This window comes from Neovison vison, chromosome 4 (genome assembly GCF_020171115.1).
Source record: "Neovison vison isolate M4711 chromosome 4, ASM_NN_V1, whole genome shotgun sequence".
NCBI lineage: Eukaryota > Metazoa > Chordata > Mammalia > Carnivora > Mustelidae > Neogale > Neogale vison.
Window position 1 is genome coordinate 135,596,344 of NC_058094.1, and position 26,829 is coordinate 135,623,172.

Sequence of the window (26,829 nt, forward strand, 5' to 3'; positions counted from 1 at the left end):
GCTGTCGGTAGAGTGCATGACTCTGGATCACGGGGTTGTAAGTTTGAGCCCCGTGTTGGGTGCAGAGATAACATAAAATCTTTAAAGAGAAAAGAAGCCAAGAGCCACCTGTCCCTTCCCAATGGTGGTTACAGCTAAAAGCACAGTTGTCTGCAGGGACTGCGTAGTCTTACACTCTTATCTATCTACCAAACAGAGGGATCTTTGGCAGCCAGAGGGTAGAAACAGAAAAACTGTGTATGCACCTAACGCGGGACAAGTGAAGAGAACAAGACGTTTTTACTTTTGAAAAAAGAATAATGTACTGTCAAACACCTCTGGATAAATCCAAAACATATCAGAATGCCAAATCACAAGTCAAGTCACGAAGACACCAGACTCGAGTCACTGGATGTTGGAACTGACTCCAGCATGCAATCGAGATGAAGTCCAGAACCATACCTTACCTGGTTCCAGGCCATTCCTGCAGAGTCCTGTTTTGCAGTTACTGCAAGGGGGGGGGGAAGGAAGTGAATCGGGGGCTTCATTACCTTTGATCCATCAATGGGACCTCTTGCCAGTACTCAATCAATGCGATTAATCCCTTCAGGAATTGTTCGAAACTTGATGACAGCTGGAGGATGGAAGGAAAACCAGCCGTCACCTTTTTGGTCCTCTCTCCTTTTTCCAATGTGATCTTCTTTCCAGTGGCTACATGAACAAGACTCTCAAAAATGGGCTGGAACAAAGTTCTCGTGGCATTTATCCACTGAGAATTATTTAGGGGAAGCTCCTTCCTCAAGAGAGCCATTCTCTTTAACACGATCTGGACTGCTTCTTCAAGCTGTTGATGAGTTACATTCTGAATCAGAGACATGTTGGAAAACAAAGGTCCACTCGGGCCATCTCTTCCACCGGAGACCTCCCCAGCTGTTTCTATGGCTTTCAAAAGGTTATCTGGATGCTCAGCAAATGTCAGCCACAGATTAAAGACACGCCAGTCATCCTTCTCTAAGTCACTCCAAAGAACTTCCAAGGTGAGATCAATCACCCTTCTCAAGTAAGTCCCAATTTCCATGATGTCTTTTGATAGCATTTCATCCAAAAACAGGATCACTTCCTGGATTCTTTCCCACGTTGTATCTTGAGGGTAACTATCATTGGGAAGTGGATTAGGACGTAAGAAGTCTATCTGGTTGATGACATTATTTATAGGAACTAAGTAATCCAAAACTTCTTCCCATATGCTGACTGAATCCATCGCAAATATTTGGGTCCCATTATTAAAGGCTACCACAAGATGCTCCATGTCTCCCAAACTGCTTTTCAGAGAAGTTAAAAATTCAGTGATTTCTTTCAAAATATCAGAAACTTCTTTGGAATGGTTCATATATGAGAATGTGCTTGTGGACACATTAACATCAGAGTCTTGCAAAATAGTAGGTTTGACCCCAATCATCCCAAAAGCCAAGTCAAGAAATGGTGTCAACAAGTTGCTTATATTTTCTGATGTGAAATGGTCTACGTTCTTCAAAGTACCTATTTCTCTCACAACATTTCGAATACTTTGTAGAAAAACAGTATAGAGACTGTCAAAGAATTTCATAGCATCAGTGGTATTGGAGATGGAATGAGTTTCAAATATGGTGGCCACCTTCCGGGCAACTCTTGTGGCTAGCCCCAGAAGCTCCACAGCGGAGGTCACCGAGGTGGCAAGGTCTCTCATCTCAGCAATGTCTCTCACCAGCATGGTCAGGGTATCAGACATCTCCAAGAGAGGTTCTGGGGCATCACTTTCTCCACCAGCTCTTGAGAGAACACCAAGCAATCTCTTGGTAATATCTAATGTTGCCCTGTTTCTTAGAGGGAATGAATTATTTATGAAGGAAAGCAAACTAGTTAGATTGGAAAGTATAACTTCTCGGAGTGTAGGATACAAGTCACGGAAACCTTCATGAGGAGAGTGTACAAGCAAGTCCAGAAGATGTGCTACCTCCGTAGAACTTTCTCTCACAAGCTGGAGAGCTGACCTAAGATTGTGACTGAGATGGAGGAGATCCTCAGAGCTGTTCGTGTGGAGAAGCAACAGACTCACGGCCGCAAGAAACTCCGAATTATTTTCAGTCTTATTTTCCCCTGGGGTTTCCCTTAGAAGAGCATTAAATAAATCCCTCATGAACTTCAGTCCTCGATGATGATCAAAATGAAATTTTCCATTGTCTAAAATAAATGAACTTTTGACTAGATGATTTAGAGTCTCCTTTAAACTTGAGAAAATGCTCATCAGTCTCTCTTCTTTTGAGGCGGTAAGAAATTGATCCAGTGTCAGAATTTCTAGGATTTTATCCCCTGGGACGAAACTGCAAATAAACATTTTTGAATTTCATGTTTATCAGTGGAAGGATCAGAACCGAGAGGCCTATGTTTGTGTCACAGTAGCACCATGGGGGAATCACACTGACTACAAGATGACACACTAACACACATTCCAGATGAAAATTAATATTTTGGTGCCAAATAATGAGAAGCGTGGAGGAATTTCACAGAGAACCTCATCGCTATGCTTCCAACCTAGCTGCTTCAAAAGCCACAGACTTCCGGTTTTAGAAAAGCCAGGAAGGTGAAGTCCATATAACTTGTTTCTCACTGCAAGAGGTAACACCCTTCTGAAAGTTCGAAGTCCCAGCAACTCGCTCAGATGGGTGATGGCTCTGTACCACGTTAGCGAGGCGAGGCTGAGTGACAGCCCACCCCCTAACTAACTAACTAACTAATGTTAGTCTCGGTGGATTCCCTCAGGAGAGTGGAGGATGAAGGGAAGTCAATAGCCAGTGTGCAACATAAACACTAACCCAGGTGCTGCTGGGAAACAATTGTGCAGGTGCGATTAATGCCCTTGATGAGTAAATTTGGACATAAGAAGATGGGATTTTGTCCTGGGTGGGCCAGACTTCATCAGTTGAAGGGCATTCAGTGCCAGCTTCGAACTTCCCTGACCTCGCAACCCCAAACAGCAACTGCTCTTCTCTCCAATCACCCTGCCCCCCCACAACTCTCCTGTGTCTCCCTCCGCACAGCCTGCACTACTGCCTTGGCACCTGCTTAGCCAGTGCTCACAAGCGGATGAACCAGTTCTTTGAATTAAATCCCTGTTCTCGTTCGACTTCAGGGGCCGGGCACTGACTGATACAGACATGCCAGGGTGAACTGAAGTATCCCTCCTGCCTTCTCACCAGCAAGCTTCCAATAGAAGGAAAAAAAAATAAATATGAGAGAAACATAATGTGACCACCAGTTATAAAATGTTAGATTAACTGGAATAAAAATATTTAAATGCCCCACTGGTGATGAGACAGTGACTACATCACTTCAAATAATGACTAAGTGTATGCATATACATATATAAAAACTAATGCTGGGAGTGCCTGGGCGGCTCAGGCAGTGAAGCGTCTGCCTTTGGCTCAGCTCTTGATTCTGGGGTCCTGGGATCGAGTCCTGTGTCTGGGTCCTTGCTCAGCGGGGAGTCTGCTTCTCCCCCTTGCTTGCCATTCCCCCAGCTTGTGCTTACTCTCTCCATCTCCCTCTCTTTCTCTCTGTCAAATAAGTAAATAAATAATCTCAAAAAAAAAAAAAACCAACTAACTAATGTTTAAATTCCATATAAAATAGAACTTTCTAACTATTTGCATAACCCAAGAACGTAAGAGAGCATAAGTGATTAATCGCCAGGGGCTAGGTTTCTGTACGTGTTTACTACTTAGATGACAATCATCAAAATTATTTCACCATGATTTTTTTAAAAGATTTTATTTATTTATTTGGCACACAGAGAGAGAAATCACAAGTAGTCAGAGATGCAGGCAGAGAGAGAAGGAGAAGCAGGCTCTCCGATGAGCAGAGAGCCCAATGCAGGACTCGATCCCAGGACCCTGAGATCATGACCTGAACTGAAGGCAGAGGCTTAACCCACTGAGCCACCACCCAGGCGCCCTTCACCATGATATTTTAATGAAATGTCCATTAAGACAAAATTCCCTTCAAAGATCATCCAGGAGTGATGGGTACAGAAGTGCTGTTACTGATGTTTATACGCTCCAGGAAATAAAAAATCAATTGTAACATATAACAACCTTATTTACTATACAAAAGAAAAGAAAGGAAGGAAGGAAGGAAGAAAGAAAGAAAAGAAAAGAAAAGTCAAGTCTCAGGGCACCTGGCTGGCACAGTCTGTTTAGTGTCCCACTCTTGATTTCAGCTCAGGTCATGATCTCAGGGTGGTGGGATCGAGCCCATCAGGCTCTGTGCTCTGCACGGAGTCTATTGGAGTCTCTCTTCCTCTCCGTCTGCCCCTTCTCCACCACCCCAAGCATTTTCTCTCTCTCCCTCTCCCAAAGAAAGAAATAAATCTTAAGAAAAAAAAAGAAGACTTACCTCAACTCTGCAATGATGTCTTTGTGGAAGGCCTTTAGCAGAAGAGATATTCTATTCTCAGAATTTTCCTCTAGCAAAAATGAGAAGAATGTTTTCAAAACCTGTTCCATGAAATCCACTACGCTTCTCGGAGGAAGGACTATTCTCTCACCATTTTCTGACTGTGTCCTGTTCAAGGTGAGCTGAATGAAATTCATTATGTGAAGGTCATTATCACTTGAATTTGAGGCTGCCTCTGGAGACTTCCCAGTTAAATTACTGATTGAATTAATTAGGAAACTTTCAAAAAGGAATTGAACAAGTGAGAAATTAGTTAGCTGTTCTTGGCTTAGCAATTGCGTAAGATGGGCAACATCAGAATTACCTTCCCTAGAAATGGTTTTAAGAAGCCCCCAAAAGGTAGCAATATCCTTGGTCAACAAAGCTAGATCATCAGTTGAGCTCTCATTGGCCATAAGAAGAAATAATGTTTGAATCATTCCAGAATCATCTTCCTTTGCCCATTTACGAAGCCAGTTTTTTATGACCAGCAGAAAATCTTCAACAACTTCTGATATCCTCAATGACGATGAGCCCAGGCTTTCGAAAAAATGGGCAAGTTGCAAAGTTACATTTTGAAGAGTCTCTGAATTAAGCATCTGAATTTCTTTGATAATTTCAGAAAGCCGGGGTTTGATAGGAAAGTTGTGGCTTAGATTGGCCATGGTTTCTTCAAGCTCAATCTCTAGATCCTCAAAGTAAGAAGAGTTGAAAGTTTTTTCTCTTTTTTTAGTAAAACTTGATGGTGCTTCTAAACTACTGCCTGTCAGGTTCACATCTAGAAATGTCTCAAATGGAGGATCTAGAGAATGGGTACTCTTTTCTAGGTGCTGATCCCTAGAAGGCAACTTCATGATCTTTTCAAAATTTAAGGAAATCATATTTCGAGCAGATGCCTCTGTGCCTTCACTGATGTTAAGGATCTTGTTTAAACTAGCTAGTGTATCAAGAATGTGTTCAGCTAATGGAATTTTTGTAAAGTTGACATTTTTTAATTTTGCTATGATTTGCGAAACAATTTGCCTTATGGGGCCACTGGGACAAAGTTCAGAGATGCTACCGTTGCTTTGATTTTCAAAAGACGGGACAAATGGTAACACTTTATGCCAAAATTCCTGTATGGTTTTCACAAGCGAAATTTTAACATGGAAGACTTCTGAAAGCTCTAGAAGAATGGAATTCCAGTCCACTAGTTCACGAATTACACAGACCATCTTCCTCGTAATCGCCTTCTGTGAACCTTCGTCCAAACATTGCAAACCTTCACCTGGGGGATAGATATGGAGGTAGTCGAGCAGGCTGGCCACTTTGGTATAAAAGGAAGATGACATGAGCTCTTGGGATTTACAGCCTTCTAACTTCGGATTCTGCTGAAACCCAGAAGTTGTGTGATTCCAGCACCAAACCACAGGAAGGCAAGTGAAAGCCTCAGAAAGAATTCCTGGTTTCTCCGCTATTAATTCAATTGTGTCCAAAAGAGTTTTTATCACGTTAGCAAAGTCTTCTTTGGTGACATTGGAAATGCTTATGCCATGAAGGAGCGTGAAGTTATAGACATCCTTGAGGAGTTCTGTGATGTTTTTGTCAACTCCCCTCTGCAGGAGCCTTACAGCATGAGGAAGCATGTAGTACACGTCTACCACGACATTCACATCGTCCTTAGGGAACAAGCGTGAGAACTTCAGCAGATGATTGACATTCCAAGAATGTGAGCTGTCTACAAATTTCTCCACCAAGCCTACAAGCAGGTTGGCCCCCAGATTGTGGGTACCTAAGCTACTGATATTCTTAAAGAAATCCGTTAGGCTTTCGCTCATTTGTTCAAGTTGGTCAACCAGCAGGTCTATGTCTGTCTTCTTGAGAGTGCGCAGGAGAGATGCTACCTTCTTGAAAATTTGAATATCACCCAGATCTTGTGGAACATTGTGAAGAACTGAGGGCACCAGGGAGTTGAACACATCCCGAATCAGTTGGATGGCAAGACCTACGGCGTTCATGATTTTGTGAGACATTACTGGTGGTGGATTTTGGAGATCATGAGACAGGTTGAAGAGAAGGTAGCTGGCTAAATGATAAAATGAACGGCCTAAACTGTTGACATCCTTTTCTTTTGAACTGGTAGCAAATAGGTTTAGATACTTTTCAGATGTAGAAGAGGAGTCATTTTCTAGGAGGTGAGTGGAAATACCTTTCATAAGTTTCTGAATTTCCTTCCCCAGAGCTACTAAATGCCACCAAAGATGTGTAAACTGGCTAGGTATGTCATCGGACAACTCTAGGGGTCTTAGAATTAATTCAGTAAGACGCGTCCAGTTGGATTGAGATACAAAATCAAAGTCTCTCGTCAGGTTGTTGATAATCATCCTTACTTGGTTTGTGGAATCATTGAAAAGGGTTAGCAAGATCTCAAATTTGGGTACCTTTTCCCTTTCAAAGACTTCGGTGAGTATGGCATTCAGAAAGTTGGTTACATTTTTCAATACAATATTCACACAGTTTGTATCTGACTTATTCATTGTGCAGTGAGGTCCCTTCATACTGAGAATCCAAGTAGCAAGTTTCAGTGTAGAATTAATTTTGTCTCCCACGTCTCTGAAACTCCTCCGGTTACCCTGAGGATAGTCATGTGCAACACTGGAGTTGTACATCACGTACAGATGGTTCATGATGTCTATCCATGTAACGCATCCTTTCAGTTTGCTAATCGTGTCCTCGGAGGAAAATGTGGAATTTAACATGGCCAGAATACGTAATGTCTTCTGTGACATGTTTACGTATAAACCATCTTCCAAAATAAACTCGGTAACATTTTGGAAAATCCCAGCACAGGACAATAAGTTTTGGTCATGTGACACATTTCGAAGCAATAACATTGTTTCTCTTAACTCCGTGATGATACTGTCCAGCCTCACTCCATAATTTGTAATGTTATTTGTAAGAAAGTGATTTATCAGTTGTACCTTTCTGTCGATGTATGCTGAGGTGTTGCTCAATTCCATGAAAATGTCAAGCAGAGAATAGAAAAACTCTCTGCTTGCATTTGTGTTTAATGGAAATGTGTTTAGCTGATGCAGGGCAGTTTCCATGGTAAAAAGGGACTTCCTTACCTGTTCGGGGCTAAGTGACTTTACCCCAACTAATGCATCACCTAATACTACCCAGAGGTCTCTGAGAGTCAAAAACTCATCCCAATCATGAAAGCCATCAGCTTGAGTTACATTTTTAAACAAATCCAGTATGAGTCTGGCAGGGCGATGGGTGGGAAACATTCCCGGACAGCTTTCAGAAATTCTCACATCACTTTCCAATTCATCCAGAAGCTGAGTGAGACCAACATGGAGAGGAGTGAAAACATTCATGTCAAGCTGGAAGAGATGAGATACGCCTCCCCAGATTTCAGTCCACATCTGAAGCCATGAGACTGTACAGTGGACAGCCATGAACTCATTGAACGTCCTGCCGTCCGCTGAGAGGTTGGAAAGAATTTGTGTCCATGGAAGAATAAATAAAGACCCTCTATCTTTTGAGTCGTTCACAGAAAAGATGTTCTTATCATCCAAGGCAAAGCATTCATTGCCCAATGGGGCTTTGACTGATTCGTTGAAGAGTTGGCTCATGTATTGAAAGAAGGAAATACGGAAATCTTTGTCTACGAGGAGCAGCTGTTTGAGGCCTGTCAAAGTAGCAGGAATCACTTCCAGTTCTGGGCCCTCGATAGACATCAGGGATTGGGCCTGAAGCTCCAAGTAGTTAAAAATTGAAAGCAACTGCTGACAATGAGATCCCTCAGAAAGTCCCTCAAGAACTCCTGTTGTCTCATACAAAAATTCAAATGCTTTACCGAGGTTTTGAAAATCAAATTGCTTTATGATATCCAAGATGCACTCTGAGGTTTGTGCAAGGAAAGATAGCAAAGCCTCTGTACTTGGAATGCTCAAGAGTTTGTAAATATATTCAAAACATGAAGCATAAATCTTCAGAAGCAAAGCGGAATCATTGTCCTGGAAGATGTCTAGATATATCTTAGTCAAGACTGTGTCCACGGCTCGTCTTTCGGGCTCAGAAAGGGCTGAGAAAAGTTCAGACGCATTCCTTATAGCATAGACTGTGTCTAGAGCTTCAAAGACTTGTCCTTCCTTCAGAAATCCGAGCTCATAGAGACTGCTGATCACAGTTTCACTCAAGTGTACAAAGTCCATTTCCATAGCTGGCGATCGCAGCCAGTCCGACTGGAACAACTGGGAAAAGTTAAGGCTCTTGATAAGGACCCTCTCATCTTCTGGGACAGAAAAATTAAGAAGTGTAGACATGGTTTCCAGCCTGACTCTTTCTTCTTTTGAAATGCCATACATCCACAATTCCAGGAGCTTGGGATCAATTTCAAAAAGTACTAATTCCATGAACCTCAAAATATTATCTGATTCGTTCTTTATCCAGAGACTTTCAAGAATTCCTATTTTGTCAATCACCGCTTTGCCAAATTCCAAAAGTTTCTGAGTAGCAATAGCAGATGTGTCGCTCTCTAAACTTCCTGAATGGTTGACCCAAAAGTGGCCTGTGTTCAGAAGAGTGTCACTGAGAGATGGGAGGTCATGGAATTTGGGCACGCTGGGCGAGTCGAAAGGATCAGGCAATAATTCCTCCAAAAATCTCACAAAAGATAAAAAAAAGTTTATTTCCTCATCCTCGAGGGAATGCAACTTCTTTTCCATCATGAGAAGTTCCTTCGTGGAATTCAAGACACTACAATATTAATGGAATTGTCTTAGTATCCAAATAAATAGATAAATAAATTCAAGACAAATTCAATGTATCAAATTTTCAAAGTAATACACGTATTTAGAGGAAAACATAAATGGACTGTTTGCTACACAGTATATTTCACAACTGGAATTGAATTGTTGTGAGTATTCCAAAGTGCTTTAGAAAGTTACAATGCAGATGCCTATATGTAGCTTAAAATCTGCCTCCTGCACCAAAAACAATGCATTTGAAATTATTTTACTCCATGATTTCATATGAAGGATCATTAAAGGTAAGTTTGCTACATATGCCAGAAGAATCTGAGGATTCGATTCCTTGTTGTGTCTCAGAATGTCTTGGCTAGAGCTGGGAGAGGGGTACAGGGAGAGGGAGAAGCAGACACCCCGCTGAGCAGAGAGCCCAATGTGGGACTCCATCCCAGGACCCTGAGATCATGACCTGAGCGGAAGGCAGATGCTTAACTGACTGAGCCCCTCAAGTACCCAGAAACTCATGATTTTAGATAGTGTACTTTCTCTCCAGGTGACTACTTGTAAAATGCACACAGTTCTCAAAGGAGCACTTCAGGGGTTCCGACAAGTTCACACCCGTAACAGAGGTCCACACGAGGAGAAGTCTACTAACTTCCACTAACTCAGGAGTCACCAGTCCACTTTTTAAGTCCTTGGGGCCCTATGTGCTTGAGTTTAGAAAGACAACACAGTGGGGTTGGGGGGCACCTGGTCGGTTGAGAGTCTGACTCTTGATTTTGGCCATGGTCACGATCTCAGGGTCGTGAGACCAAGCCCCACGTGGGGCTCCACACTCAGCCTGGAGTCTGCCAGAGAGTCTCTCTCTTCTTCTCCCTCTGCCCCTCTCCCGCTCATGCTCGCTCTCTTGCTCTAAGTAAAAAGAAGTAACTTTTTTTTTTAAAGATTTTATGTATTTATTTGACAGAGAGAAATCACAAGTAGATGGAGAGGAAGGCAGAGAGAGAGAGAGGGAAGCAGGCTCCCTGCTGAGCAGAGAGCCCGATGTGGGACTCGATCCCAGGACCCTGAGATCATGACCTGAGCCGAAGGCAGCGGCCTAACCCACTGAGCCACCCAGGCGCCCAAGAAGTAAAATATTTTTAAAAATGTAAAAAGATGACATGGTTCATGTATCAGGTATGTATTAATGCCCCCTCCACTGTGGGGACTGGGGCAGACCCCCAACTCAGGAACGCTCCTGGCAGTGAGACCTGAGATGGGTACAACGTGTTGGGGTCTCTGTGGGAGGAGCTGTGAGGCCCCCAGAAGAAAACCCTCCATGTCCAGACTTCGAAAGACACACTGAAAAATTGTGGATAAGGATTTTGACCGGTATTGGCTACTAAACACCTTCAAGGCTGAATTCCTTCCTAAACCTCTTTCACTCTATAATCCTGTCGGCTAAGGCACAGTCTTGGGACAGGACAGACACAAAAGAGATGAAATGATGCATGTTGCTTTTTCCCATCTAATAGCTGGGATTTGGGAGCAGAAGGTACAGTCTTCATTTAGTTGACTTTCTTTCTTTAAAGATTTTATTTATTTAAGCGAGAGAGAGAGAGAGAATGCACAGGCTCAAGGGAGGGACACGCCATCATTTAATTTACTCTTATTTGCAAGAGAGTAGCGACTCTGAACCAGGAAACACTGAGAACATTCTCCAAGGAACTTCTCCAGCAAGAACGAGAAAGCTGTGCTATTAGGAATTCCATACGGATCTTGTTCAAGTCCAGCCTTGCATAGAAATACAGGCACAGCTGGGGCATCTGGGTGGCTCAGTGGGTTAAGCCTCTGCCTTCATCTCAGGTCATGATCTCAGGGTCCTGGGATGGAGCCCCGTGTTGGGCTCTCAGCTGTGGGGAGCCTGCGTCCCCCTCTGCTTCTCCTCCCACTTGTTTTCTCAATCTCCTCTCTCAAGTAAATAAATAAAATTAAAAAAAAAAAAAGAGCAGTGTGAGTAAGGGCTGCAGTAGAAGTAACTGGAACCACTGGTAGAAGTACAGCTCTGTGTTGTTACATCACTTTACAGTTTATAAGGCACTTTCCTAAATACAGTTGTAGTTCACTCCTACAGAAGCCTGTTGGGATATACACCAGTATCTCCAAGTCACGGAAAAAGAAATATTTCAAATATATATATATATGTATATATATACATATACATATATACACATATATAAATAAATATATAAATATAAATATATAAATTTTTAATACATAGGAATATAATACATATACAATTTAATATATAGAAAATTTTCTCTAATATATAGAAATACAATTTTAATATATAGAATTTTTTTTTTTAATTAGCAGATTCACGCAGCTATTATATGACTGGAACAGGACATGGCCCAGAGTTTTTCTTTTGCCAAATAGCTTTGGAACTTTGGTGTGCACCAGAACCACATGCAGAATTCCTTAAATCTACAGAAAGCCTGGTCCTCCACACAGCCAAAGTTTAGCATGTCTGGGGCAGGCTCCAGGAATTTGTATTCTTAACAAACTTCACAGATAAATTTGATCCATTCCCAAATGTAAAAGCTATGTCCTAACACAAAGCTTCTGTCAACACACCCCACAAGCAATAAATAAAGTGTCCTTTAAACCACATACAGGGGACCTGCATGGCCCAGTCGGTTACCCATCTAACTCTTGGTTTCTGCTCAGGTCATGATCTCAAGGTCGTGGGACTGAGCCCCATGTCAGGCTCCGCGCTCACTGCAAAGTCTCCTTAAGGCTCTCTGTCCCTCTCCCTCCACCCCCCAACTCTCTGAAATTAATAAATAAATAAATAAATAAATATTAAACTACACGCGATATCCAGGGTGCCTGGCTGGCGCAGTCAGGGGAGCATACAACTCTGGATCTCAGGGTTGTGAGTTCAACCCCCACACTGGGTGTAGAGCTTGCCTTCAAAGATAATAATAAATAAATAAAGTGAGAAGCTCTTCTATTAAAAAATTAAAGAAAGAAGCTATGTACCATCTCCATAATTATACATGAGAATTTCTGTCTGAATGCATGAGCAGCATATAATCTGGCAATTTAGTTCCAAAGATCACTTCTTTCCCAAAAGTCCCCAGAGCTCCCAGAATCTTCAGTCACGAATCCCGTGTCTAAAGTATGCAACTGGATGAGACTATAATCCAACCATTCCATTTTTGGAGCATCTATTATAAATCATGCTTTTAAAGGAAAATCTTAAAACTATCATTTGTGTTTCTTTTCAAAATCTATGAAAACAGGAGTCATAAATGCTATGGGGCAAATATTATCGAATGCCTAATATGAAATACTGCATCCACAGTCACATCAGGAGTTCATATTTTAAAGCAAGTGTTTCCTGAGGTGCCTGGGTGTCTAAGTTGGTTAAACGTCCCACTCTTGATTTCAGCTCGGGTCATGATCTCAGGGTTGTGAGATCGAGCCCCACAGGGGGTTTCACTCAGGACATGGAGTCCACTTGAGATTCTCTCTCTCCCTCTCCCTTCCCCCTGAACCCCCGCTCACCCTGTCTCTCAAACTTTCTTTAAAAAAAAAAAATAATAATTACATAAATAAATAAAGCAGGCATTTCCTATAAATGGATTTTGCTTGTCTCAGATAATAGTTAAATCAAAACCTGGAAATTGAATTTTGAAAATTTACCTGGAGATGGAAGCAGCTGGAGACTTGAGTAAATTACCCAAAAATGTGAAATAATTATCAGTGATGGCTTCCCAATCTATGTTTTCTTCATAACAAGGAGATTCCTCAGAGAAACCTAAACAGAAAGGCATGTCATGTATTGATTTCAAGTTGGACACAACAGCCAAATCTACCAAAGTGAAGAACGCTTAGTGGTTTTCTTAATCTGGTTGAAAATAAAACAAAGAAGGATTAAAAATCCTTATGATCTGGCTTCTGCGTCTGGCCAAGTTCAACTACACTGGCCATCAAGCAGCATAGACAGTGATCCACAGAAAACAGAAGGTAAATAAGGTGAAACCCATGATTATCCCATCTGTTGCCTTAAAGAAAGTACCCCAGGACTGACCCAGGAGGTAGAACCAAGTGGAACTGGTAGGCACCTTGAGTAGATGGGGTGAAGGTTGGAGTACAAAAGACTGCACAGACTTTGTCTGCGCAGAACAGACTCCAAGGAGAGAGCTGAACAGACAGAACACTTGCTGTATGCCTCCTTCAAGTATTCAGCTGAGGGTAAATCACTGCATGCTGGTGAAGAAACCCCCTGAGACCAGAGAAAGATCCACCCAAAAAGATTCAAGAAAAGTGTCCAGTGGTCAATCACGTGGGCCAGGAACAAATTCTGTTTCCATCAGCCAGACTGGAACAACCCACAATTCTCATTAGACAGTGAGTACAAGATGTAAAATGGGTCTTGCCTCAGTCCTGGGGAATATTTGCAACCACACTGAATACCATTCCAGTCCTGCCTAGCAAACCTTAAAAGTCAGATTCTAAAGGATCAAACTCTTTTCAAGAACATGAAAAACAGGGGCACGTGGGTGGCTCAGTTGGTTAGATGTCAGCTTTTGGCTCAGGCCATGATCTCAGAGTCTGGGATCGAGCCCCATGTCGAGATTCCCACTCAGCAGGGAGTCTGCTTCTCCTGCTGCTGCCTTCAACTTGTTCTCTCTCTCACTCAAATAAATAAATAAAATCTTAAAAATAAAAAAAGAACATAGGAAAACAAAACGACAACCACAAAACAAAGCTAAAATCATAAATAGCATAAAATAGCAATGACCATAGTTAGGATAAAAACATAAGAAATCTAAATTAACCCAGAATAGGATGGCACTGGCACAAAATCAGACACATAGATCAATGCAACAGAACAGAGACCTCAGAAAATAAACCTACACTTATATGGCAAATTAATCTATAATTAGATTAGGAGGAGGCAAGAATGCACAACGGGTAAAAGGCAGTCTGAACAAATGGTGTTGGGAGAACTGGACCACTTGCTTCCACCATCCACAGAAATCAACTCAAAATACAATGAAGATCTAACGTGAAACCTGAACCCATAAAACTCCTCACAGAAAACATAGGCAGTAAACTCTTAGACATCAGTCCTAGCAATATTTTTTTGGATCTATCTCCTCAGGGAAGGGCAACGAAATCAAAAGTAAACTATCAGGACTCCATCAAACTAAAATGCTTTTTGCACAGTGAAGAAAACATCATAAACAAAACTAAAAGGCAACCTGCTGACTGGGAGAAGATATTTGCAATTCATACTTCCAATAAGAAACAAATATCCAAAATATGTAAAGAATTCATTCAACTCAACAACAACAACAACAATCTGATTTTTAAAAATGTCCCCCACTGCTCATTGCAGCAATGGCCACAGTCACCAAACTGTGGAAAGAGCCAAGATGCCCTTCAACAGATAAAATGGATAAGGAAGATGTGGTCCATATACACTATGGAATATTATGTCTCCATCAGAAAGGACGAATACCCAACTTTTATAGCAACATGGACGGGACTGGAAGAGATTATGCTGAGTGAAATAAGTCAAGCAGAGAGACTCAAATGTCATATGGTTTCACTTATTTGTGGAGCATAAGGAATAACACGGAGGACATTAGGAGAAGGAGAGGAGAAGTGAGTTGGGGGAAATCGGAGGGGGAGACAAACCATGAGAGACTGTGGACTCTAAGAAACAAACTGAGGGTTTTGGTGGGAAGGGGGTGGGGGGATGGGTGAACCTGGTGGTGGGTATTAAAGAGGGCATGGATTGCATGGAGCACTGGATGTGGTGCATAAACAATGAATTTATGTTATATTTTTTCCAATGAAACTGGAAAAAAATAAAATTAAGAGGTTAAAAAAATTTTTTTTAAATAAAGTGAATTTAATTTCTCTTTAAAAAAAAAAAAATGGGCAGATGACCTGGGTAGGTATATTTCCGAAGAACACATACAGATGGCAAATGAACACAAAACATAAACATTTGGGGAAATGTTCTGGGTCATTTCTTCAATCATTCCAAACCCTGCGTCATCTCTACTTTTGAGAACTTCTAATCACGGTCAGTGGGACCTTCTACACAGCTCTCTATCTTCACAATCTTTTAGAATATTCTCTCTTCTAATTTCTGGTCTATTTCGCTTGAAAACACTTCTATGTACTTACACATTTTTTAATTTCTTTTTTTTTTTTTTTGGTATTTCCTCTTCCTTAGGATTATTTTTATTTTATTTATTGCATTATGTGATGTTAGTCACCATACGGTACATCATTAACTTTTGATGCAGTGTTGCATGATTCATCGTTTGCGTATAACACCCGGTCCTCCCTGCAGCCCGTGCCCTCCCTAATACCCATCACCAGGCTCACCCATCCCCCTGCCCCCGCCCCTCTTGCGCACATAAGAGGGGCGCTGGGCACTCCACCGTTCCGAACAGGCAGGCTAGGTCAGTCCCCAACATTGTCAGTGACATCCAGACCATCGGTCGTGTCTGGCGCCCCAAAGTCAGAGCAGGCCACCCCCATTTCTCCAGACCCATGAGCCTCGTCTTCTGCTGACACAGAGGAGCAGCAGAGGCCCGGCTCAGGGGACAAAGGGAGGCTGTCTCAGCATTTCTCCTCACCCACAGTCTCACCCAAACTATCAGCAGTCCCATCCCTCGAAGTCACTTTCAGATGCTTGGCCCTCCAGCGCACGAGACTTGCGGGCTTTCTGCAAAGAATGCCACACTGCTCTTTCTGTCCTACCCCTTCCACAGGCTAGAGAGTAGCCTGTTGTTTCTCTGCTGCACCCGACGCCGTTGTCCACATGCTTTCCTGCATCTCGGGGTCGATCACTCCCATCTGCTGCTGTTCCCTTCCTGGTGAATTATGTTCCCGCTTTCTTTTTTTAAAATATTTATTTATTTCAGAGACAGAGAGGATGAGCGGGAGGGGCAGAGTGGGAAGGAGAGAAAATCTCAAGCAGACTCAGCACTGAGCATGGAGCCCAACTCAAGGCTCCATCTCACAACCTTAAGATCACGACCAGAGCTGGAACCAAGAGTCAGAGGCTCAACCGACTGTGCCACCCAGGCCCCCCATGTTTCCTTCTTTTATTTAAAAAAGTTACTCGATGTGGCTTGGTTTTCTGGTAGCATTGACCTTTTAAAAACTCTGATGTGAATCGCACACCCCGTGCCAGCTATGAAGCTTGTTGCCTCTTTCTTTCTCCATAGATGCCAAAAAGCATAAATTACTTGCCTTAAATTTGGATTTCTTTCTTCTAAAAAACCTCAACTTTATTGAAATATAGCTGTCGTAAAACAAATCACAGCTGTTTGCACAGACAGTTTTTAGGGTTTGACATGTGTACATATTACTGAAATATCATTATAATTAAGACTGTGAACATATCCGTCACTCCCCAGGGTCCTCATGCTCCCTCGTCATCCCTCCACCTGTCAGGTCCAGCCCCCTGCTCCTGTTCCCAGGCAACCCTGGATCTGCCTTCCGCCACCATCGATTAGAAATTCATATAAATGGAATTAGAGTGCGTGCTGGTTTTTGTCCGACATCTTTTACTGAGCATGATTCCTTAGAATTGGTTAGTTTGAGCTTCATTCATGAGTTAGCAAGCTCATCCCTTTTGACCTTGGAGTCCTACCTGTGCTGGGAGTGCCACAGCTAGTCCTTCTGGTCCCACAGTCACCCTTAGCTGGCTCCCTGGTTGCGGATGTTGCAAGTACACAGCAACTCTGACTGTCCATGCACAAGTCTCAGATAGAAACATGCTCTCTTTTCTTTAGATGCAAAATGGCTGGATTACGCAGTGTCTGCATATATGAGTTTTGGAGAGGCGGATGCTGTTTTTCAAAGTCGTCATCCTGTTTTACATTCCCGCAACACCCTATGATGGCCCCAGTCCTTCCGCACTCTTGCCAACATTTGGCACGTCCTCTTAAACGTGCGAGTCATTCTCGGGACGCTTGGGTGGCTCAGTCAGCTAAGAGTCGGACCGTTGGTTTCAGCTCAGGTTATGGTCTCAGGGTTGTGGGATCAAGCTCCACGTGAAAAAGCCCCCATGAAAAAAATTAAGTAATTTTAAAAAATAAAGAGGTAGATGAGAAATAGGTAAGATGTGGATGATTAACAAACTTGACCTACTAATTTTATGTAATTACTACACCCAACAAGGACAGAAGTGACATGGTTTTGAAGAACTCACACATTTGCCAAAATGGACCATGTGCGCCACAATCACATCTCAACAAATTCCAAAGACTGACCGTTGAGAATGTTCTCTCATTAAAACAGGTGAGAAATTTAGAGTCTTCTTTAAAAATCACTTGAAATGTCCTCAAATGTCAGTGAAAATTAAACAATATCCTGAAATCATAATAAACATCGGGAAATTTTGAACAGAATGTTAACGAAGACTGTGACCTATCAAACTGTGTGCCCTATACTAGGGTTCTGCATAGAATAAATATTATAGCTTTAAAAGTATACTATTAGAAAAGAAACTTGGGGCACCTAGGTGGCTCAGTCATTAAGCATCTGCCTTCAGCTCAGGTAATGATCCCAGGATCCTGGGATCAAGCCCCGTGTCACATTCTCTGCTTGGGGATGTCTGGTTCTCCCTCTGCCCACTCCCCCTGCTTGTGCTTTCTCTCTCTCTCTCTCTCTCTCTCTCTGTCAAATAAATAAATAAAAACTTTTTTAAAAAGAAAAGAAGAAAACATGAAAATCAAGAAGCTAGGAAAAGAACATCAAATTGAATTTAGTAGAAGGAAGGGAGGAAATAATACAGATTTAAAAAGGAAATTCATGAAACAGGAAACAAATTAGAAAATCTGTGAAAGAGGACACAAATTCACAGAACAGAGAATCAAGAAAACTCCGTTCTCAGACAAGCTCTATTTCCATAACGGAGCAAGCCTTGAGGCAGCATGATGTGCCCAGTGAGGATAGGCCAAATAGAAGGGAAGTTCACCGGCTCCAGAGAGAGACCTCCTACAACAGTGTCTCAGCTTTGATACTTGGAGCTCGGTGGTCTATATCAGAATTTAATCTCCACGAGCCTCAGTATTCCCATCTGAAAATCAAGTCAAAATGGAACCCAGCTCAAGGGTTGACAAGGGGATTGGATGAAATAATTCATACAAAACACAACAAATGTTGTGATTGTCAATGTTATTGAGAATTCTGAACTCGGGCTTCTCACAGATGCCAAATGTCACTCTCGTCGCCTATGTTTCTGGAAATGGTCAGGAGCCAGCCAAGCTCTAGCACTGGAGGAACATGCAACCAAGGAGACACAGCCGACAGCCCAGCACTGCCGCCGCCAAGGGCAGAGCTCAGTGTGGCCCACCTGCAGCCGAGGCAGAGACCCAACAGGCAGCTCGTGGGTTTGACACTGACCGCCACAGAGAAGGGTTTCTCTGGCAGCCTCTAAAAGCAGTGGTTGGAGTATGGAGAGTCTGGGAAAAGTTAAAAATGGAACTACACTACCATCCAGCAATCGCACTATGAGGTATTTGCCCGAAGGGTACAAAAATACAGATTCAAAGGGACCCATGCACCCTGGGGTTTACAGCAGCATTGTCAACCAGAGCCAAACCATGGAAGTAGCCCATGTGTCCATGGAGAGATGAATGGATGAAGACATGGTTCATATACACAAAGGAGTATCACTCCACCGTCAAAAAGAATGAGATCCTGCCATTTGCAACAACACGGATGGAGCTAGAGCACATCATGCTCATCGAGACACGTCAGCCAGAGAAAGACAAATACCATATGCTTTCAGTCATACGTGGAATTTAAGAAACAAAACTACTGAGCAAAGGGGAAAAAGAGAGAGAGAAACAAAGAAACGGACTCTTCATTGCAGGGAACACGTTGCTAGTCACGGCGGGCGGGGGAGGGGGGTCCTGGGGGCATGGGGAAGCAGGTGATGGGAGGAAGTAGGGCACCTGCCGGGACGAGCACCGGGTGATGCAGGGAAGTCCTGGGTCCCTGTATTGTACACCCGAGACTAATATTACACCGTATGCTAACTATCTGGAACTTAAATAAAAACTAGTAAACAAAAATGAAAACCCCAGCAGTTTGAGGAGGAAGGAAGGGAGTGAGATCCCACGGCCACAGAGCGGGAACCCAGAGTCGAAGCAGAGGTGCTCCAAGGGCAAGCTGGTAACCCACGGGGCTGGAGCGCACACAGCACAGCCAGAGCGATCGCGGTCCCCAGGAAGAGCCGGACTCAGACCCCCAGCTCTCTCCTGGGATGAGTCAGAAACACAGGTCCCACCCTGCCAGCGTCTTCTTAGAAAGAGGGCCCTTGGGATGAGGGAATGACTGCCTGGGGGTCAGGCCTTTGCGAAGTTGTACAATTCATATTTGAGGGGATTTTTGGTTTTGAAGATAGCACGGAAAGAGGGGAGCGGGCTCGACATGGGGGTGCTGCCCCTGGAGGGCAGGGTGAGTCTAACAGCACAGGAGTGACGAGGCCCCACAGGCAGCAGCTCTGGACTTCTCGGAGTCCGTCATGCCTGGTCCATCCTGTCTGTGTTTATCAGCCAAACCAGGACAGGTCGAGAGGAAAAGAGGTCGCTGGTAGAAAGAGCTGCGACAACCAGTGAAGCCAGGGCCCTGGTCAGTCTCGCACAGTGGGCATCCCAGTGGCAAATCCTCGGCAAGCCTCACCTCCGGCACCCTTCATAAATAGGGCGTCTCTCAGCAGTAACGTGGGGAAGGGGGAGCAGCGCCCAGGTTCCCACAGCGAAGACGGCTGACCTACCAGACAGACCATTCTGGACGCTTCCTTGCACGTTCGCAGAACGGACCAGTTCACAGGTCTTCCTGATAAATCCTGTGAAGCCTTTCCAGTAGGGTGTTTGCTCCAGGGATGACTGAACTGTTCCTAGTGCGCGGAAGATCCTGCAATCAGAGAAGCCAGAGAAAGCTCCCCTTTGGTTGCGGTTTTCAGAACATGACAGATTCCTCTACAGGCCAACACGGGCATCTGGCAGTCACCTGCGTCAGAAATAAGAACCTTCTCGATAGTCTCCTTACTAGTATTTGATTACTTACAAATCCCCCCCACTCAATTTGAAGAGCAAAAGTGATGCATGGGAATATAGGAAACGCAAGACACAGCACATCAAGAGAACAGAAAGAGGAAAATAGGACTTAATATAACTTACTATAACTTTGCAGCCAAGACTGTTGCAGAAGGTTAAGTCAATGGTAAACCTTTGTTTAATATCTTATATTTTTACTTTTTTCAAAAGATTTTATTTATCTACCTGAGATTATTTATCTACCCCTAATATTTTGCATTTTTAAATGCTTTCTAATAGTACCAAATAGGTCAGTCTTTTTTTAAAGATTAAAAGAAAAACTATGCCTCCACCAGAAAGGATGAATACCCAACTTTTGTAGCAACATGGACGGGACTGGAAGAGATTACGCTGAGTGAAATAAGTCAAGCAGAGAAAGTCAATTATCATATGGTTTCACTTATTTGTGGAGCATAACAAATAGCATGGAGGACATGGGGCGATGGAGAGGAGAAGGGAGTTGGGGGAAATTGGAAGGGGAGGTGAACCATGAGAGACTGTGGACTCTGAAAAACAATCTGAAAGGTTTGAAGGGGTGGGGGGGGTGGGAACTTGGGGCAACCTAGTGGTGGGTATTGGAGAGGACACAGATTGCATGGAGCACTGGGTGTGGTGTAAAAACAATGAATACTGTTACACTGAAAAGAAATTTAAAAATTTAAAAAAAAAAAAGAAAAATTATGCCTCCCCCCAGAGATAGAATATACCAGAAACAGAATATACTAGAAATAGGCTATACAATGTGGGTCCATGTTTCGGTAGATGGTTCCCAACTGTTCACCAGTTTCCCATCACACACAGACTCACACTGCTGCTGCAAGCTGGTCCTTACAGTCACCGGCAAGGTCGCGGTCCCCGGGTGAGGCGGCCGCTGCCAGCCGCTGGGAGAGCCGCCTGCAGGAAAGGCCCACGTCCTCCAGCTGCGCTTCCACTTCCTGCCAGCCCAGAAGTCCTTCGGATCCTGAATCTGGCACATCTGTCCGCCCAGTGACAACTTCTTGCAAAAGGCGATCCTTGACAGGGGAAGAGCACGTAAGGACAGGGTAGCCCCGGGAAGCAGCGCGTGTTCCGTCTCCCATACCAAGGGCTCTCTTGAACTGTGACTCCAAGACCGTGCCCTGCAGACCGGCTTTTGTAACCTGAGGGACCGTCCTGGACTTGCCTCTTTACCCCCAAATCAAGGCTGTGACCGAAGGGACACAGGTGTGAAGCCCATCTGTGCTGGCTAGTCCCCCAGTCGCCCCACAGGACCCAGCCTCCTTGGAGTCATGCTCCTGTGATTCTGTTCCACAATTAATAGCCCACATCCTCCAACCAAAAAAAAAAAAAAACCCACACACACACACACACACACACACACCAGAAGCGCAGGTGCCCCTTTCAGCCCAACCCTACCAGGCAGCATGAGAAAATAAGAAATGAAACATGCCATACAGAGGAAAAAAATGAACAGCAGAAAAGGGAATGGTACTATCATTTGTAGTGTTCGGCGAGAAAAATATGGGTCAAAGGGGACATCGTGAATTTCACTAACAAATGGCTCCTCACTCTCTCAAGCTCTCAGCAAGGGGCAGGGACACGGAGAAGCAGGGCTGGCCATGGCTCTGTGCTCCAAGCTGGCCGATGCCTGAAGTTATGTGTCTGGCCTCTCGACGTCTGCAGCCAGGGATGGAGCGGACGGGGAGCCCGGAAACCAGGGGGGGCGGGGAGGCGCAGTCTGAGAGTTCGGGGTGCTCTTGGGGAAGACCGCTATCAAGGAGATTTGGGCCAGATGGGTGACGGGCAGCCTCCGAGTGGGGCTGGAGGAGAGATGGAGCAGGGGTGGCTGGATTTCCATGGCGGGGGGATGGGTGTCTAACCTGCAAAATCAGCCCACTGGAATCAGCGGATGAGATCAGAAGGCGGCTACTTACCGCGTCCTCCGCTGACTGCAGTAGCTCGTTGAAAACGCTGCTCTTGGTGGAGTCGTGGGGACACGACAGCGCCCGGAGGTGCTCCCAGGCACCAGGGTTCCCACCACACCGGAGAGCCTCCTTCCCAGACAAGCTGGCATTTAGGCACCTGTCCATAGCCTTCTTCACCAAGACCTGAAAGACGAAAGGGAGCAGGAGGGGGTGACTCAGAGAGGCTTGTGCTCGCCCCCCAAGGGCTAGAGAGCAACATCCAGACACCAGCAGCCATCCGAATTCCAAAATTAAGACAAAGCTCTTCAAAAATTGTCCTCTTTGCCGGCACATGTGGCCAGCACAGCTCACAGCAGGGGCAAAACAGAAGAGAGCATGAGCTGCTTGAACGTTTTCTCAAACTCGTTGATTTGGAACCCTGTGCTGTGCTTTACCTGCTTCCACCGAAGAAACGCGTCCCTTTCTGGGTGCAATTGCTCGGGTCCGCCCAGTGTGGAGCTGTTAGCCGGTCTCTCCGGGCACGTGAGCACTGCTGTAAGGTCAACAAACGGACGCATGACTATTTCCCCTAAAGCACACTACTCCCCACACGGCTTCTCCACGAGGCCACGACGAGCACAGGGAATTCAGAAAACCAGCAGCTTGGCAAACTGCACCTATTATCAGACATTTTATGATCTCCCTGAGAGAGGAAAACAGAAAAGTCATTGCACTGTCGTTTCCTATGTCCTCAAGACGCGTGAGGACGGCATCACGGGGAGAGGAGAGCTTCACTCCAAAAGCGACATCCGTCCTCGCTTCTTCCCTCTCCACCAGGGAGAGGGAAGAAGCCCCCGCCCCACTCCCCAGCCACCCTGCAGAGCATAAAATGCACCGTGACAACTGTGTCCAAGCCCAACAAAGGCATCAGGCAGTTTCAAGCCTGCTTTTCAATCAGTCTCTACCTTGGACAAAACGCAAATTCTGGGCTACCGCGTTCCTGAGCACCCCGAGGAGCAGAAGCAGTCTCTTCAGGGCTGGCCACGGGGGCAGGTCTCGAAGGACATTCTCCAGCTGCTGTAGATGCAGTAATCTGAGGGCACAGGAAACTATTTTAAGAAGAGTGTCAGAATGCTGCACTCTGTGGTGGGCACGGGACCCATCGAAGGTGAATTAACAGCAGCTATAAGAGTCTCCCAGGGCCAAGAAGGACTCCTGGCAGGACAGCTGGACACCTGCAGTCCCTGGGTGGGGAGTGGAGGGAAACAGAGGCCCCTGGTGCAGACACAGGCGCTCACCAGCTGACAGCTGCAGAGACCACGCTCCCCGGGAAGGCAGGCAGTCACAGGGCTGGGGGAGTGGGGGACAGTTGTCCAGCTGTCCCAGACAGCCGAAGCTCCCCCCCACCCCAGAGGCTCTCTGTTGCCCCAAGAGGGTGCCTGACTCAGGAAGAGGGAGGGAGCCACCCAGACGGGCAGCTGGAAAGACAGGGATTCTGCAGCGAGAGAAGCTGACACTGGAACAGAATGTTCGAGTGAAGAACCAGGTGGGGGTCACCCTGTGGGAGCAAGTGCCCCAGCGGGAGAAGGCAGACCCTCAGGCATCCCTGCAAGCACAGGGAATCTCCTTCCCAGGAAGAAAAAGTGAGCTGGAAGGTGAGACCCAGAAGACGCTCTAGGGGCACCCGTGCAAGGTGCCCGAGGCTGGGCCAGCGATGGGTGGCACCCGGTCCTCATCTGGCCCTACCTGGCCCCATGCCCACACCGACCCGCCTCTCCTGCATCTCATCACCCCGGTGCAGGAGGTCCAGGCAGGAACAGGGGCACCACGAGCACCCCCTGCCTCTGATGACATGTGTCCTCGGTCCCAAAGGAAGGCTTGGTGGGTTGTCCGGTTGGAAGTTGGGACTTGGAGGAGAGAAGGTGTGAGCATTCGGCGAGAACAGGGTAGAAGTAAAGAGCTGTGGTGTTCCGGCCAACAGTTTCCCACCAAGGGCAGTGTGGATGGTATGAGGATCCAGGGGCGCCGCGGGCAAATGAGGGCTAACCTCAGGACGGGCAGGCGGTGTCTAAAATCATGATGACAGCGAGCGCTCAGTGGGACACCCTGAGGGATGCCGGGAGGGGACGCGAGCCCAGGGGCCGAAGCAGGTGTGCGCACAGAGGACGGCGCTGGGACCCGAGCCACGGCCGCCCCACACCGCACGCAGGAAACAAGCTGCTGCGGAAACACGGGATTCACAAGACAAGACTGGATCGGGAGGGTCTGTGCGAGGGGACATCGGAGGAGGAACCTCGGTGAGCCTGGGGGTGAGTTGAGGAGAGAGAGGCGGATGCCGCGGGAGTTGTGAGACGTGGGAGTCGTGAGGGACTGGGTAGCACTTGTGAGCCGCCACTAAGTGTGGGGTGTCCTCAACCCCGGGGTCTCCCTGCTGGCCATAACAAGGGAGGGGGTGGGTCCTTCCTTCCTTAGAGGAGAAGACATAAAGCCACGGGGAGGGGGGTGTCCCGCATGGAGCCGGCAGCAGACCAAGGGCTTCATAACTGGTAAGGGACTCGGGGGCCACCAAGAAATGCCATCAGCCTGGGGAGGTGGAAACCCAGGGACCAGAAGTGCACTGGCCACAGACTTGCTTGTTACCCAGACAGCCAAGTGGAGGCCATTTGTATCCCCGAACAGAGGTGGGTGTGGGGAGAAAGGGAGGCTCCAGGGCCCCACAGCTGGCCCGGCACACACAGTAGCTGTGGGAAGACCCCCCCCCACCTTCCCATCCTGAGTGTGGGTGGAAAGAGAAGCCAGGGCCAGCCACACCTGGTCCTCCAAAGGAGTCTCTCACATCCCCGCTCCCTGGAGGATCTGAGATCCAGAGTGCCCCAGGGCTCTCTGTCTCCCGGGCAGAAGTGGCAGGGGCATGGGAGGTTTGTAAGGTCAGGAAGGTGACCTACTCTATCGCTAGCACCCGGGAGATCTCTAAGTTAAAACAGGAAACTAGACCTTCAAAAGCAAGATCCTCCTTCCTCACCAGGTTCCAGAAAACTCGAGGGAGTTGGAAATGTGTCCAGTTATGTACACACCTGTATGTACATCATGTGTGCCCTGAGAACATGCCACGACCCCGTGCAATTCTAACGATGCAATTCTCCCTCGTGCTGTGTAACAGAGGGCGATCTGAGGCCCGTGGCTTGAAATGGCCCCTTCGGAGACAATACTGAGACATTCTCTGCTCAGTTCCAAGGAAAGCCTACACCTGAGGCATGTAATGGGCCCAAGTTCCTGCCAAGAGCAGGACCCGCTGAAGAAGACGGCCCAATACTGCAATAGAACTGCCCATCGGGAATCCATTCGGCTTATCTCAAAAATGAAGAAGGTCTATGTTTCCCCATTTTTGAAGTGTTTCCAGACCTTCTGCAAACAATTCAACGGTGCAAAACTTCAAAACAACCGTAAAAACAGTTTCTTCCATGCAAGTGCCTCCACAATGCTTTTGTTCGTTTTAGATCTGAAATCCAGAAGGCTGACCCCCTTCTTGGATATGCTCCCCCACTGGGTTGTTGCCCTCCTCTGAACAGACATAGGGGGACACCTGGGGTAGGGTGAGGGGTGTTCCAGTGGGTTATGTGTCTGCCCTTGGCTCAGGTCATGATCTCAGGGTCCTGGGTTCGAGTCTTGCATCAGGCTCCCTGCTCGGCGGGGATCCTGCCTCTCCCCCCGCTCGTGCTCCTGCTCTCATTCTCTCTCTCTCTCTCTCTCTGACAAACAAATGGGAAAACCTTTAAAAAACAAATACAGACATGAGTTTGGGGTAAACGATTCGGGACGGTCCCCACGACACCATCCTGGAGTCATCTCCCAGCTACTGACTAGGAAGCCACTATCTAGCCGTGGTCCTATGAATTCTCCTCTCGCTGTCTCATCGCGCGTCCTTAACATTCAGGCTCACGAGCCTAACCAGTAATCAAACAAGAAAGCACGCCTTACATCTTGGGAGATGGGCGGCTGCCGGTGGAGCCATCTGCCGCCAAACTGTCACTCAGGAGGGGAAGCAGAGCCTGCAGAACCTTCACCACCTGCTGTGGCTCCTGCCCCTCCCCAGTCGGACCTCGGAGAGCCTCCAGGCTGCGGGCGGCCCCGGCGAGCACCTGCTGGAGAACGCCAGGGAGCACCTGCACACATAGAAAAGGAAACAGTGTTATGAACCAAAACCAGTAGACAGGAGAGTGTGTGCATGGGATATAGTAACAGAGTCTTCTAGAGGAAGGATGGCTCGTGTTTATGATGTTGCCAGATTGAAAGGTCTGTCACGTGCTGTAGGATTTAATTTCTACTCAGAAACTAAAGATCAGAAATGGCATCAACGGCTGCACGCAGCATTTCCATTGGGTTCCCTTTTCTCTTCCCTTTGCCCCAGGGCCACTTGCAAAAGAGAAGGCAGGGGCACCTGGGGGGCTCGGTCAGTGGAGCATCCGACTCTCAGTTTTGGTTCACGTCGTGATCTCGGGGTTGTGAGATCAGGCCCCATGTCGGGCTCCACACTCGCCCATGAAAGCAGGTAACAGCACCTTTCTCTGTTTCCCTTAAATTGGTTACGGTTCGAGTACGATGCTTCTCGTCAAAGCCAGAGTGAAAGGACAG

At 46.0% G+C, this 26,829-nt stretch overlaps 1 protein-coding gene across 1 annotated transcript in view; it reads right to left on the reverse strand.

Annotated features, from left to right (window-relative positions):
* Nucleotides 1-26,829, reverse strand: part of ABCA13 (ATP binding cassette subfamily A member 13) — a 330,719-nt gene that overhangs the window by 246,524 nt on the left and 57,366 nt on the right. The window contains exons 11-19 of the mRNA XM_044246994.1: nucleotides 26,176-26,360; nucleotides 23,163-23,290; nucleotides 22,653-22,750; nucleotides 22,228-22,401; nucleotides 21,122-21,327; nucleotides 19,993-20,132; nucleotides 12,876-12,990; nucleotides 4,411-9,192; nucleotides 531-2,339 (exon numbers count right to left, since the gene is read on the reverse strand). Of these exons, the coding sequence (XP_044102929.1) occupies nucleotides 531-2,339; nucleotides 4,411-9,192; nucleotides 12,876-12,990; nucleotides 19,993-20,132; nucleotides 21,122-21,327; nucleotides 22,228-22,401; nucleotides 22,653-22,750; nucleotides 23,163-23,290; nucleotides 26,176-26,360 (7,637 nt within the window). The remainder of the gene's footprint in view (nucleotides 1-530; nucleotides 2,340-4,410; nucleotides 9,193-12,875; nucleotides 12,991-19,992; nucleotides 20,133-21,121; nucleotides 21,328-22,227; nucleotides 22,402-22,652; nucleotides 22,751-23,162; nucleotides 23,291-26,175; nucleotides 26,361-26,829) is intronic.